The sequence below is a fragment of the Grampus griseus genome (assembly GCF_964374135.1).
Source record: "Grampus griseus genome assembly, chromosome: 1".
In the NCBI taxonomy this organism is placed as follows: domain Eukaryota; kingdom Metazoa; phylum Chordata; class Mammalia; order Artiodactyla; family Delphinidae; genus Grampus; species Grampus griseus.
In genome coordinates, this window is record NC_139017.1 from 135,800,675 (window position 1) to 135,816,953 (window position 16,279).

A 16,279-nucleotide genomic window follows, 5' to 3' on the forward strand; every position below is an offset into this window, starting at 1 on the left:
AGACGACAAATTAATTAAATCCCACGTGACCCTTATTAACAAGAAAAACAGGAAAGTTCAATACTTAACTAGTAAGAAGTAAAGAAATTTCAAAACCAGCCTGCTTTACTACATCCAAAATGGGATCCCATCACCAAGAATACAGACCTCAGCAGAGCATGTCTTAGCAGTTCTGGCCTCAGCCCTACATACTCCAAGATCCCCATCACCGTCCTCCCCATCCCAGAAGCCTTCCTAGAACCATTTTACAAACACCAACCAACCTTCAGACCTCCCAGTTCTGATTAAGCCCTGACCCAAGCCAGCTGCATTCCAGCGTTTCACACAGGCATCAGAAAGACCCACCCCGCTCTTGCCCCGGGAGCATCCCCTAAACTGTCATCCCCACCCAACCCAGAGTCTGAGAGCACGAAAGAATCGGAATGTCAGGAACCGCCCAGCCTGGCCAAAATTAGAGGACATTTTAGACCTTCATCACGGTTCTGCCAATTTCAGTGTGACCTTGAGCACGTTCCTATACCCCAGGGGTCCCCGTTTTCTCACGTTTAAGGTGAAGATAACACCTGCACCTGCTATAAGGATTAAAGGAGATCACACGTGAAGCACCTAACTGGGCACCTGGCACGAAATGGAAACTCCACCATCAGGAACGTGGGTCATTCCCCAGTCCTATCCGTACAGCCTCCCAGCTGGAAGGCACCTCGCCCTACAGCACAGTCTCCCGGCTTCACAGAGGAAGGCACTGAGGTCGGCCGGGAGAAGCGCGGTGGGCGCCGGCCCTGGACCCCGCGACGCCCGCGCCCCAGCCCGCGCCCCCTCGCCCGGCGCCCACAGCTGCCGCGGGGCGAGGCGCTGCACGCTGCCCTCCCGGGGTCCCCAGGCTCCGCGCGGCCCGGGCGGGGCCACTCCACCTGCCGCCAGGCCCCGCCACCCGCTGCCAGCCGCCCGCCCGCGGCCCGGGGCTCCCGGGCTCCGGGGCTCCGGGACTCCGGGGCTTGGCCTCCCGCGAGGTTGGCAGCTCGGCGCGGTGGCCTCGGCGCGTACTCAACTCTTCACTTTGCCGAAGGTGCCGACGCCCAGCGTGTCCCCCAGCACGTAGTGTCCGATCTTCACCCGCCCGTCGTGCTTCTGCTTCTCAGCCATGTTCGGGTCGCGCAACCTCGCGCCGCCGCCGCCGCAGCCGCCGCCGCCGCCGCGAGCTCTTCTATGCTGCCGCCGCCGCCTACCCACAGTTCAGCGGGCCCGCGGGGGGGCGGGGGCCCAAGACGCCGGGGACCAGGCGAGGCGGGGGCGGGGGCGGGGGTGGCCCCCAAGAGCAGGTGGGCGGGGCGGGGCCCGTGTGCGCGCCCAGACCCCGGGGCGGGCGGCCGGGGTGGGCGCGGGAAGCCGAGCGCTGCGGGAGGAGTGGAGGGAGGGCCCGAGCTCCGTGCGGGGAGGGTCGGAGGCAGACAGGTGTGCGCGGGAGGGGTGGGGGCAGGAAGGCGCCCAGCTACCTGGGGGAGGGGCCCAAGGGCGGGAGCCGGGTTAGGGGGCCCGTAAGCAGGAGAACCGGAGGGAGTGGAAAAGAGGGGGTGAGATTTGGGCCGAATCTTAGGGAATGTAGAGATGGAAGTTGAATCTGGAGAAGAAACAGGCCTGAAGTGTGAGGAGAGGGACGTGAAAAGCAGCGTGTGGGTGCAAGGGAAGTGGGGCTGGAGACGGTGAGGAAGGGCATTGATCGAAGGTCAGTCGGAGGAGAGCCACAAGGAAGTTTCTTGAGTCACGGGCTGAGTGTTTTGATACAGGTCACGGCGCAATAGAGAACCCGATTCTGTGCTGGCTTCAGTGGTCCTCCTCTTCGTACTTTCTAATTCTCAATTATTTTGTCCTAGAGATGGAGGAGACCCTCTCCCAGAGCTCTCAATTTTAACTAGTTTGCACAAAGTTCTCCGGTCAACCAGTCCCAATATTTGCTCGATTGTATTTTAGCGCATACTTACATAAATATATAGAGTAGGAATAGTTTGTGGTAGAGCTGCACAAGAGGGAAACAGTGAAAGAAATGGAGAGGGAAACTGAATGTGGTGAGCATGGGAAGTAAGATACCTAAGGGACAAAGAATTACGAAAAGCAAGAGCAATATAAGGACACAAATTAAAGGTAAAGATTGAAGGGGGGAGAAAACCGGTAAGAGGTAACTAGAAGCGTGACATCCAGGCAGAGCATTTAAAGACTGCCGAGGTATAGTAAATGAAATGATTATTGCTTCCTCCTCCCTCCCTTCCTTCTTTTCTTCTTTCTTTCCTAACTTGCATGCCCTATTCTTCAGTGTTGCCTGTCTTTTAGTGCTTTAGTGATTGGGAATAAATGTTTAAGGATTAGTTGAACATTTTTAACTTAGTGTCTGACAGTAGAGTTTCAAGGTCACATTCCCCAAACAGTAAGTCTCATCTCACTATTTATAGGTAAAGAGAAAAATGTATTGATCAGAAAGAATAAGATGCAACAAAAATTTGTTTTCTGAGAAGTGATAAATATACAAATGACAAACATGCATCCATTCTTGCTTGGACACCAAGACAATCCAATGAGAGATGATCACAGCTTATAAATTATAGACATCACAGCTGTTGAACAGAGGCTATTTTTGTTCATTCTTGGGATCATCTTTCTTGCTGACAAGAAGTATCATTTAAGAATCACTCTACCTAGCCGACAATTCGGGGAAAATAGCCAGTTATTTTTGATACTGAACCTTCATTTGGTTAAGGGTCATTCCTTCAGTATTCATTCAAGTTAGTAAGAAAAAATACCTCTTCTACTTTTGAGGTACAAGAAGTGTGTGTCTCTTGTTATAACGTCTTAGTAAAAGATGTTAAAGAGTGTTAGATTGCTTTCTTGAAGCTATATGAAGACAGCCTATAAATAGAGATTTTAAAGCATTCAGCACGGTCTTAACTATTGGTTGATAATTGCAACTTGAACTATTATACACCTCATAACTGTGATCCTTACCTAGCAACTATGAACTACCTTGTAGCTTTATTATTATGCCAAACAAGTGGGTTGATACTTTGTTGATTAAAAAGTTCATTTAAACACAGTTATCTCACTAATTGTCATAAAAGAAACTTATTATTATCCCCGTTTCATAGATGATAAATCTTAGTTTTTCCCTTTCTGATTTGCCCAAGGCTAATCAGCTAAGTGGCAGAGTCAGAACTCATATCCAGTTCTGACTTGTCCATTTGTCTTTCTACTATACAACAGCTACCTATATAAAAAAGAATATGTGATGCTCTAAGAACGTTTACATTTTTCACAATTAAAGTCCAATTCTCATTTTTTTATTATTTTTAGGGCAGACTAACAATATATACTTTAAACTTACATTTTTGACTGTTTTCCCAACTTTTATTTAGAGGAAAGATCGAATGCTAGGTGGGTGAGGAGGGAGGGAAAGGACAACTCTTGGTGGCAGCACTCAGTCTTCTGTTGCCCTGAATATTTCAGATATGGGTCCATATTTGTCTCACCCTACCCCACAATACAACCTGACGGTTCATCAGACTGAATCTCCTTAAGAGCTGTGCCACTTGGGGGTCTCACCTCCCCGCTCCGAAGAAGTTCTAGTAAATACAATATTCCCCATTTTATTATTTTCCAGTGATGTTTTAGTGTCCCTCTGTTGTTCAGTACCAGTCTCTAAGATTAATGTCCCACGCAGCTATTCAATTCTTAACCCCAGTCCAACTGTTACTGCTTTACCCTCCTACTATTGTGACTTTGGAATTATTTTACTTCAAATATTCTAAGTTGGGGGCCTGAGTAATAGAATAATGAAGCACCACTAAACTTATATACTTAACTAGACTCCATTGATATTATCAATTACCAGATCCTTCAATTCTTTGCTTCTCCATGAGGCTTACCTACTCTGACCACCCCCAATGCTCCCTGCCCTGCACTCTCATCCCCTTAACCCTTCTCCTTTTTCCATGGCACTTACCTTCTGACATACTGTTTAATTTCCTTGTTTATTACATTTTTGTTTTGTCTGTCTCTCACAGCTAGAATGTAAGCTTCACAAGAGAGTTTTCTCCCCTCTATTTTTGCTCACTGATGGATATATTCTTAGCACTGACATATCCTAGCAAATTACAGAACCTCCAGTGGATTCAGCTGGTGGGGCACCTGAAGTTTATAGGGTGAGGGGGAACCTCTTTAATTAAAAAATACAAAATTGGGCATGAAAGTGAATATTTGAAATGAAAAAAACACAACTATCTACAAAATTTTTGAAGCTAACAAATAATACAAACATCCCTAAATCCAGAAAAATAACAATATTTTTATAAATTAGCTATTCCACATGTCTCTATAATACTTATTTTCTACATTTTTTGGGCTATGTTTTCTTTGATTGCCTCTTCATATTTTATATTTTTATAGAGAGAAGAAAGATAATTCTATTCTTCCTCTAACATGATTGATCAAGTTTCACTTCACATCTTCCTCTTTAGGATTCCCATAGTGCTTTTTTCATATAGTTAATACAGCATCTATCAATTCTGTTGTTATATATATGAATACTTTGTATGTCTTTCACATATTTTCATATATAAATTAATATTTCACATACATGTGAAAATGACATACCCCATCTACTATCCCTAGGGCCTAACAGACCTGGTACGTTATTGAAGAAATATTTATTGAATTGAAATAAAGAAAATTATTACCAAATTGTAGAACCAAGAAACAGAATACAGGGAAGAGCAATTTTTTTATTTTTTAATTTAATTTTATTTATTTTTTATACAGCAGGTTCTTACTAGTTATCTATTTTATACATATTAGTGTATATATGTCAATCCCAATCTCCCAATTCATCCCATCCCAAACGGACAAAGCTTGTGTTTCCTTATTTATTTTCATTTTGGATGATCTGTCCATTGGTGTAAGTGAAGTGTTAAAGTCCCCCACTATTATTGTGTTCCTACCAATATCCTCTTATATAGCTGTTAGCATTTGCCTTATGTATTGAGGTGCTCCTATGTTGGGTGCATAAGTATTTATAATTGTTACATATTCTTCTTGGATTGATCCCTTGATCATTATGTAGTGTCCTTCCTTGTCTCTTATAATATTCTTTATTTTAAAGTCTCTTTTATCTGATATGAGTATTGCTACTCCAGCTTTCTTTTGATTTCCTTTTGCAAGGAATATCTTTTTCCATCCCCTCACTTTCTGTCTGTATGTGTCCCTAGGTCTGAAGTGGGTCTCTTGTAGAGAGCATATATAGGGGTCTTGTTTTTGTATCCTTTCAGCGAGCCTGTGTCTTTCGGTTGGAGCACTTAATCCATTCAAAATTAAGGTAATTGTCATTATGTATGTTCATATTACCATTTTCTTAATTGTTTTGGGTTTGTTTTTGTAGGTCCTTTTCTTCTTTTGTGTTCCACACTCAGAGAAGTTCCTTTAGCATTCGTTGTAGAGCTGGTATGGTGGTGCTGAATTCCCTTAGCTTTTGCTTGTCTGTAAAGCTTTTGATTTCTCTGCCGAATCTGAATGAGATCCTGCTGGGTAGAGTAATCTTCGTTGTAGGTTCTTCCCTTTCATCTCTTTAAATATATCGTGCCACTCCCTTCTGGCTTGCAGAGTTTCTGCTGAGAAATCAGCTGTTAACCTTATGGGAGTTCCCTTGTATGTTATTTGTCATTTTTCCCTTGCTGCTCTCAATAGTTTTTCTTTGTCTTTAATTTTTGTCGATTTTATTACTATGTGTCTTTGTGTATTTCTCCTTGGGTTTATCCTGCCTGGGACTCTCTGTCTTTCCTGGATTTGGGTGGCTATTTCCTTTCCCATGTTAAGGAAGTTTTTGACTATAATCTCTTCAAATATTTTCTTGGGTCCTTTCTCTCTCTCTTCTCCTTCTGGGACCCCTATAATGCGAATGTTGTTGTATTTAATGTTGTCCCAGAGGTCTCTGAGGCTGTCTTCATTTCTTTTCATTCGTTTTTCTTTATTCTCTTCCACAGCAGTGAATTCCACCGTTCTGTCCTCCAGGTTACTTATCCGTTCTTCTTCCTCAGTTATTCTGCTATTGATTCCCTCTAGTGTATTTTTCATTTTAGTTATTGCATTGTTCATCTCTATTTGTTTGTTCTTTAATTCTTCTAGGTGTTTGTTTTTTAATTCTTCTAGGTGTTTGTTAAACATTTCTTGCATCTTCTCAATCTTTGCCTCCATTCTTTTTCCAAGGTCCTGGATCATCATCACTATCATTATTCTGAATTCTTTTTCTGGAAGGTTTCCTTTCTCTACTTTATTTAGTTGTTTTTCTGGGGTTTTTTCTTGTTCCTTCCTCTGGTACATAGTCCTCTGCCTTTTCATTTTGTCTCTCTTTCTTTAAATGTGGTTTTTGTTCCACAGACTGCAGGATTGTAGTTCTTCTTGTTCTGCTGTCTGCCCTCTGGTGGATGAGGCTATCTAAGAGGCTTGTGCAAGCTTCCTGATGGGAGGGACTGGTAGTGGGTAGAGCTGGCTGTTGCTGTCGTGGGCAGAGCTCAGTAAAACTTTAATCCGCTTGTCTGATGATGGGTGGGGATGTGTTCCCTCCCTGTTGGTTGTTTGACCTGAGGTGACTCAGCACTGGAGCCTACCCCACTCTTTGGTGGGGCTAATGGTGGACTCTGGCAGGGCTCATGCCAAGGAGTACTTCCCAGAATTTCTGCTGCCAGTGTCCTTGTCCCCACGGTGAGCCACAGCCACCCCCTGCCTCTGCAGGAGACCCTCCAACACTAGCAGGTAGGTCTGATTCAGTCTCCTATGGGGTTACTACTCCTTCCCTGGGTCCTGATGCACACACTACTTAGTGTGTGCCCTCTAAGAGTGGAGTCTCTGTTTCCCCCAGTCCTGTCGAAGTCCTGCAATCAAATCCCGCTAGCCTTCGAAGTCTGATTCTCTAGGAATTCTTCCTCCTGTTGCTGGACCCCCAGATTGGGAAGCCTGATGTGGGGCTCAGAACCTTCACTCCAGTGGGTGGACTTCTGTGATATAAGTGTTCTTCAGTATGTGAGTCACCCACCCAGCAGTTATGGGATTTCATTTTATTGTGATTGCACCCCTCCTACCATCTCATTGCAGCTTCTCCTTTGTCTTTGGACGTTGGGTATATTTTTTGGTGAGTTCCAGTGTCTTCCTGTCGATGATTGTTCAGCAGTTAGTTGTTATTCTGGTGCTCTCACAAGAGGGAGTGAGCGCACATCCTTCTACTCTGCCACCTTGAACCAGTCTCTGGGAAAAGTATTTTTAAAAATAAGTCAAAATTAATGTTTCATTTCATGCATACATATGTTAAATACAAAGTAGAATTTCCCATCTCTGTGTCGCACTCATTAGTGAGGTTGGCGATAGGCAGAACCTAGAACATATAGGACCTTAGAGAGTCATGACAAGATCTTCCTATTATCGTTCTGCAGTTTAAAATAAAAAGAAAGTTGGACACTCAGTGATTAATGAAGTGTGTCGATGGTGTCTTATATGTGGTATAAGTTCAATAATTCCTTCTTTTTAATTTTTATTATGAAAAATTTCAAACATACACCAAAGTAGGATAAATAACTCCCACCCTTAATGACTATCAATATCGTTAACATTTACCAGTCTATCTTTGCACTTTTTAATTTGTTTGATTCCTAAGGTGTTTTATAGCAAACATATTGTTTGCTATGTCACTGGTAAATACTTCAGTATATACCTCTAACAGATAGGACTTCTTTTTAGCATAACCATACTACCACTATCATATCTAACAAAATTAACAATAGTTCCTTACTATTATAAAACACCCACTCTGTGTTCAATTTCCCTTGATTGTCTAAGAATGTAATTGTACATTTAGTTTATTCTAAACAAGATTTTTAAAAGTCTACAGTTAGCACTTTGTTGAGATGGATCTTATATCTCTTTTAATCTATGATTTTTTTCTTCCCTCTTTTTAAAAAATGTCATTTATTTGCTGAAAAAGTGGGTCATTTTACCTGTGGAATATCATAAACCTTGTTGGACTTAGCTCAATAATTATTCTTGATCATAAGAGGTAGTATGGTGTTATAGTAAGCATAGCATTTAGAAACAAAATCCTGAGCTCATGTCTCAGCTTAGTCACTTAACAGTGTGTCCTTAAACAGATCATTTACATCTCATTGGTAAAACTAGTAGTGTTGAAGTAGATTATTTTTCAAGTTCTTTTCAACTGTTAGGCAATTCAATTCCCAAATCCCACTCCCCATTTTATCAAAGGAAAAAGGGAGATTACTGTGAAGTGCTATAGGCTATAGTCCAAGGTATCTCAACAAACTTATCTTGCTACATTGTTTTCCCTGCATACATTTTACCTCTTGACATTTATTATTACTGGTTTGTAAGTTTGAGAGAATGATATTACCTGGCCCAACATTCTCCAAAAAGATTTGTAGATACAATACATGTGACAACCGTTAAAACCCTTTCAAGGAAGTGTAAAACTTTGCGATGTTATTTTTAGCAGATAGCCTAGTAACAAATATTAAGCTTAATGTAATCCATTTCCATTTTGTGGCCTAGTAAGTTTCTAAATTGCTTCAATATGAGTCAACATTTTTTCAGCGTAGTTGAGAAAAAAATAAAACATTTTGGATCAGATTTCCTCCGTGAGCAGATTCATTAATTGGAATAACAAAGGTTGTTTGCTTTGCTGTATAAACATTATGGATCTAACAGCATTTTTAGAATCTTGCTTTGATGTGTGTGTTGACAGCTTGTCTGAAAAAAGCTCAAACATACTTTTAAATCAGTTAAATCAATTATTTCTCCCCTGGCATGGTTTCAGTGCCTATCTATACTGTGCTTTTAAACTAGTGAGGTTTGAATAAAGAGATACCAATGTCACCTTGAAACGATTATCATCTTTGTTATGGCTGTGCTTTGGAATTAAAACAACCCTTGACAAAACTATACAGTATATACATTATTTGAAGTCTTTTATAATACACTTTTAATGACCTCCAGCAGGTGTTAATGCTTTAGGTTCAGTCCTGTGAACATTAACTACAAAGCTTTAACATGATTAATTAGTGCAAACTTAAGATCAATTAGCTAATTTCAAATTTTGCAAATGCTCTGTAAATAATAAAATAACTCTCCCTCCGAGAATAAAGACCTTTAAAAATTGCCAGAGATTTCCATTTCTTTTTTAATTAGAATGTGGGCTTTCACTAGGTGCCCTTTAAGGGCTCTTAACTCTGAGGTTCTGATTTTATGAAATTAAATGTGTTAATAATTTTTTTAACTGTTCATTAATAAACTTTTCACTCTCATTTTTAAAATACTGAAATGTTTTAAAAGTGGTATAAAACTAGCTATTTCACTAAAGATTCCCAGAATCTTTGAGTATATTGTTCCTTGTTCTAAATATATTCATTCTTTGAAAAAAGATGTATTGAATGCCTACTGTGTGCTAGGCACTATTCTAGATACTGGGGATATGGTAATGAACAAGACAACCTGGTGTCTTTCTTGTTTACCACTCGTAGTGTTAACATTGGTTAAAGAAAAAAATATTCATGCCAATTTTAAAGAAGCTAAGTCATCCTTTATTCAGGACTATTGTTATAGGTATAGGGACTACTGTAATAGGGTTTTGCAGGAGGTGAGAGAAATTGGATTGGGCTCAACTCTGAATACAACAAAGAATAGTTGGGATTTACAGCCAAGGAGCAGGGTGGGAGTATTGGTGGGTAGAAAATTACTAAGAGGGTAGGGTAATTCTTTGTTAAACTAACCTAACAGGATCCGTGCCAGAGGAAGGCCAAGGTGATGGTGAGGATGAGGAATTTTGCTGGATATCAAGGGTGATTATTTTGGCTAAACTGACTTAGCAGGATTCCTGTTTAAACTGGGCTCTTGAAGACGTGCCCAAGGATGGGGCCTATTTGGGCTCAGAGGAGCCTGACAAGAGTTAGGTCAAGGAGAGAGTCTTTGTCACATTCTAGTGGAAAAGCCAGACAATAAACAATCAAACAAATATATAATATAATGTACTGTTAGTTACAAGTGCTGTAAAGGAAAATAAGCAGAGTAAATGCATACAAAGATGAAAGTGGGGAAAGGGGGAGGGTTGAATAGGCATTTTATATAGGTTGTCAGAGAAAGTCTTTCTGAGAATGTAACGTTTGAGCAGAGACCTGAGAATTCTGTGAAGGAAGGAGTCATTGAAATATCTGGGATAAGAGCATTCCAGACAGAAAGAAGGGGAAGTGCAAAGGCCCTGAGACAGTACAAATAGCATTTTGGAGGAATAGCAAGAAAGTCACTGTATTCAGAGTGGTAAGTACAAGAATGAGAATGGCAGGGTTTACAATTAAAATGCCTGGAGCCGGATCATCTAGAGTAGTCTATGTTAAAAACTATGGATTTTCTTTTAAAGTGTAATCACATATTTTTGGAACATTTTTGAACAGGGGAATGATATGATATGAATTATAAACATAAAGGATCTCTCTATTTGGCTGTGTGGGAAAGAGTCTAAGGGGACAAAAGTGGAAGAAAAACTAATTAAGAGCCCATTGTAGTAGATCAGTTGAGTGCTGATAGTAGCTTACACCACAGTGGTTACAATGAAGATGGTGAGAGACATTCAGATTTGGCACATGTTTTGATGTTAGCACCATGCGGATTTGCCAGTGTTGGATGGGAGGTGTAAGAAGAATCACCAAAGAGGGATCAAAGACTTGGGGGTTTTGGCCCGTACAACTAGATGAACAAGGGTGCCATAGACTGTCATGCAAAAGACTTCATGAGAAATAAGTTGGGAAGAAGGGAATGATGGGGGACAAAATTCTGTTTTGATCATTGTGAGTGTGAGATGTTTAATTGAAATTCGAAAGGATATGTCAAGTAGGTAGCTGACCACAAGTATGTGAACTTCAGGAGAGAGGTCCAGACTGAAAATGTAAGTTTCAAAATCATCAGCATATATACAATAGGACTGGAGATACCTTAGGAAGTAAATAGAAACAGCAAAAGGAAGAGATTCTCAGACTGAGATATCCCAGGTTTAAGGATATGTAAAAGGAAGAGGAGTTAGCAAAAGATACTGAAAAGGAATATCCACTAAAGTGGGAGGAAATTTAAGAAACTATTGTCAACTATTTCAAGACACTTATCAACCATGTCTCATGCTACCAAAAGATCAAGTGAGATGAGAATGAAGAGTTGACAGTTGGATTTGATGACCTTGACAAATGACTTTGTAGTGGAATGATGGAGATAAAAAGTGGACTGAGTTTATGAGAAAGTTGCAGTGAAGAAGTAGAGAGGTGATTCTATACAATTCTTTTAATGTTTGCCATGAAAGGGAGCAGAGAAAGTTTTGTTTTGCTATGAAGGGGGCAGTAGCAAAGCGGGGATGTGGAGGCAAGGGTAGATTTTTTTAGGGTGAAGAAAAACTCAACATGCTTGTATGTTGATAGGAATGATCGTGTAGAAAAAGAAAAAAGGATGGTGTGTGACAGAATGAATACTATAGAACATTTAGCTGTGGATCCCATTTTGACATTCCTTCAGGAACACCCATACCTGCTTTCAAGGAACTTAAACTCTAATGGAAAACATATACATTTAAATTAATAAATTTCAAAATGGTACAGTGAGTGATATGACAAAGCCGTGGATAAGACTGACTGAAGAGTATAGAGCAGGAAGTTAAAAGGCTCTTGTATTTAACCAGAGGAAAAACAATAAGGACCCGAACCACTGGCAGTTCCTGTAGGGAAGGAGAGGAATGGATGAATTTGAGAGATATTTAAGAGAGAGAATGAATAGGATTTAGTGGTACTTATTTATAAATTAGGAGAGAAACGGGGCAATTCTGGATGATGGTATTGTGATAGATGAATCTTCCAAAAACCATTCTTAGTCTATCACTTCCTTCCTTCAAAATATTCAAAGACTTTACATTGCCTAAAAATTAATGTTTAAAACTCTATACTGGAATTCATGGACCTCTAAAATCTGCCCTTTTGCCCTTCATCTTCCTGAGGTACTTCCTTGGAACTCAAGGACTTAGTGGAATGCAGTTTGCAAAGTACTGGTCTACAGAGTCAAATTCAAAGTCTTTAACTCTGCGTTCAAGGCCCTCTATATGGTCTCTGCCAACCTCATCTTCCTTACTCAAAGCTCTATTCATATCAAATTTCTTTCCATTCTGTGTACACACCAAGCTATAGTAAGCCTCTGTACTCATTCTCCATTGTTCTCATTGTCTGTAACTTCTTTAGTCCTTGGTACTCTCAATCAGTCTGCCTAAAAGACATAGTTTCAAAATTCACCTCCTCTATGCAGGCTTTCTTCAACCTCCTGGATGCATTTGACCACTTGCATGTAATAATGCTGTGTAAATTACACTTAATTAGATCCATCACTGTACTTATCTATTTATGTCTGGGCCACCATTTGACTGTTAAGTCCTTGAGAGCAGGCACTGTGAACATAGTAGGCATGAGTAACAAATGAATGAAATCTCAGCTCAGGCAAAACTTTATCTCAATTTACCTATCCCCTCCTAGGCAGCACTGAAGGCTTCTTTTGGTTGATTCCTATAAGGCCCTCTATCACTTCTGTTCTAGCACTATGTTGTGATATAACACTGTATTTGTTCTGTGGGATTGTTTTTTCTCCCTTTTTGAGAGAGAAAAACATTTCTCCCTGCCTGCAGTATTCAAGGGCGTGGGTTTTATCCTGTTTATCTTTGTATCCTAAGCACCTAGGTTCTCAATAAATGTTTTAAGAATGTATTACTTAATAATTAAAGAGCTATCTTACCTTTTAAAGTCTTATGTCATGTAATCATGCCCATCTTTTTCCACCTTCACAAAGAATTCCCTAATCACTCTTGGCTAGAATTAATCTTTTCCTCTGGCATCCTATTAAACTGTAGCTATATCTCTTCTGTGTAAATATCACTTTCTAGGATATTATTGATATACAGTATCTACGAAAGCCTAAGAACAAGAAAACTTTTATTCTTCATTGTATGTGCATACGTTGTGATTCTCAACTCTTCTATGTACTGCCGCACTTGGGTAGCACACACCCCTACCAATTCCTGGAGCACCTGGTATAATTCTACCCTTTCCCACTGGAGAGGAATGTAAATCAACACTCTTGGATCTGATATGGTTTATTTTGTTCAAATAAACAACTATTCTACTGCATTTACACTGTCATTAGTAACTATTTATGATTATCTTTTGCTCCACTGAGGCTTACACATTGTAGGTATTTTTTAAATGATTGCTGAATGAATAAGAAAAGGAAGGAAGGAGCATTATTTCTACTACCAAGTTCAGATGGAATTCAGACTTTGTCTTTTGTACAAAATAAGTCCACTCATTTAACCTATTACTATTTAGAGCCAGAAATAATTATTTGTGCAGGTTAGGGGAAGACAATAATGTCCTTCATAAACTAAATTCTCAAGAAAACAACAGTTTTACTTTTAAAAATGATGCTTCTTTCCCCAGGTCATGCTAGTCTTGGAATCAAGTAGAAATGTTTCAGGAACTGAGTTTACCCTGAGGTTTTATTAAGTTCTGACCTCTATTCTCTGTGGAACCCATGTGACCCACACTCATTTCCATCTCCCAGTGATCTTCAGCACTGTTTGTCCATCTGGCGCCCTCTGCTGCCATCCTGATTCTCAAAATTAAGGAGGAAGGATTTTTATTTTCTCCTCACTGTGACGACTCTAACAATTGACGAGGTGATTTTGTTCTTTTAGTCCACAGCCCCTGGCAATGAAGAGCTTGCAACAGATTTCTCAGGGAAAGAACTCAGCAACATACTAAGGACATCATCCACAAGTAGTCATAAGCAGTATCCCTGCAAGCCATAACTGAATAGCCCAAGTCAACTGTACCTGTCTTTTCTGCTTTCTTCTACCACTTGGGTTACCTTCGCAGGGAACATCTACTTTTCCAAAGATTGGAGGCAGCTTTTATTTCTCCCACTTTGTTTTTTTTCTTTTTCTGTCATCATCCTAGTGCCCCAGAAGGCTTCTCCTGTTACTGAGATAAAGGGAGAAGGGAGAACAAGCCATGTCGTGGGGAGAACCCTGTGCAAATTTGACACTTTGGTGCCCTTGCCAGAATTCGGAAAGTGAGCCTGTGGTTTGCATCTCCACAGGGATCCTTCTCCTTTACTCTTTCATTACTTGATCTACCTGATATCTCACATAGATTATGTAATAAGTTGTGTAGAATTTCAGGCGTACTTAGCTACAGACATAGGGAAATGCTAACAATTATGATGTATAATGAAAAACTTATCACAACATTTCTCATGAGTTGTTCCAGGAAAAAAAAAAAAAAGAATTCAAAGCTATCTTTAACTATATTCTTAGAAATAGGGCTTTAAGGTTTTCCTCCTAAGGAATTAAAAAAAAGCACCTTAAGTATCTTCCTCTCATTTTATAAAGTACATGTCAAGCCTTCTACAAACTGTTTCAAAGGCTGTTTGAGGAACAATTAATTTTTTTAAATTGGAGGCACTTTTTTAGCTGATCTAATTCACTTTTCTCAAATTTACAACTACTTTTAACATGACTTTTTTTCAGTTAGTTATTTGGCTTATTACAAAGTTGAATCATTAGAGGAATTTTTGGAGTAAGTTAAATGCTAATTTTTCAGAGTATGAGTCAAGCCTCTAGGATTTTTTAATGCCTACCATGCTAGATACAAAAGAAGTATCTCATGAACAATGCCCTGAAGGCTCTTACCTTCTCAAGGAGAAGACTTATACCCAGGAAACAATTTAAAGACAAGTTACTTATCTTTTAACTCATGGATGAAAACGGCGGCTCATTATATTTCTTTCACAAAACTCGCTTTAGTTACATAAGAAAGAAGTTACCCAATTTTTGTTACCTACTTTCATTACATTTAACATAAATACACTTAGAAACATAGACCTGTAAAAAAAAAAAAAAAAAAGACAGAGAGAGACTGTGATTATACATTTTTTCCACCCTTTTCTTTACTTCTTCATTCTAAAATCTAATGATGTTTTTATGATGCCCACAGGACAAAAACTGAATGATATGGTGATTACTTAGTGAAAACAAGCTGGAAGGCAAAGAGGTTTTGGGTATTTTTTTGTTTTTTGAGACAGAATTAATCAAACCTGTCTGTAATAAATCTTCTAAATCCTGACATTGATTATGTTCCTTGAATCCAAAATTCAGCTTCAACTCCGAGTTATTGCTGGAAGTGCTCTCTGCATTGGTCGTAAATACATGCTCACCAGCTCACCAGTGGTTCCTTACTTTCCCTCGTAGTTTGCCAGTTAATTCTACATTTTTGATGTTTACTCTTGTTTTCCATTTCTGTTCCATCCACAGTCTAAAGGTCTCAAAAACATCTGGCTCATCCTCACAGGTCCAAAATTCATTCTAAAAATTTTGGGCACCCCCTAGCAAGCTCCAGGCTTTTGCCTGAGTAAAAGGTTGCCATAGTATCAAATAAACCAGGAACATGCCAATCTGGCAAGTTTTTTGTCACACCAAGTAATCCCCAACCTTGTCCCTCACTAGAATTCATCAACTTTGGAAAGGAATTTTTTTTTTCTCTTCCTGAGCTTGATTTAAGAAGTCAAGCATATTGAGTGGTATCAGATGAGGAAATGTTTGGATTGGTAGAAGGAATGAATAGCTTTTATAAATTGGAGAAATGAATTCTCAGTTTGGTTAAAAGTACATTCAACACCTTGTTTCCTCTTCAATAAATGGAGCATTTTAGTGGGAATAATCCAAAGGTTTTATGAATAGCTCCTTACTTTTTCCCATCTGTTAGAAATATTTTTCAAATATAAATTAAGAAATAAATCCCTACAAGAATTTGTACATGCTCATTCCTTTGCTGTTGGAAGCTGTATATCATAGGTTTATGTCATGAGTCTTAGCTGAGTCTGTATTTGATAACATCCTTAGAATAGAATCAATCATCAAGTAAAAACGACAATCTTATTGTATTGCTAATATTTCTCAGCAGTCAGCAAAGATTTTGAGATTTCAAATGTTAACTATTTTTAATGACTTTAGTATCCCTGCCATGATATGTCTAAGTTCCAAAATTAAAATTTTCTTCTGAATATTCCTTATACATCTGATATTTCATGCGGCAAGCTGGCTTTGCTCTGTGCTTTGGATTATTCATTTAGTCTCTAAACTGTTACTCACATTTTAACCTATAAGGAAAGA

The 16,279-nt window shown here is 39.6% G+C and overlaps 1 protein-coding gene across 1 annotated transcript in view; it reads right to left on the reverse strand.

The window, feature by feature from the left end:
• PRKAA2 (protein kinase AMP-activated catalytic subunit alpha 2) overlaps nt 1-1,172 on the reverse strand; it is a 64,791-nt gene extending 63,619 nt beyond the window's left edge. Inside the window, exon 1 of the mRNA XM_082653518.1 lies at nt 1,050-1,172. Coding sequence (XP_082509644.1) covers nt 1,050-1,143 — 94 coding nt within the window. The 5' untranslated portion in view covers nt 1,144-1,172. The remainder of the gene's footprint in view (nt 1-1,049) is intronic.
• Between the last annotated feature and the right edge of the window lie 15,107 nt (nt 1,173-16,279).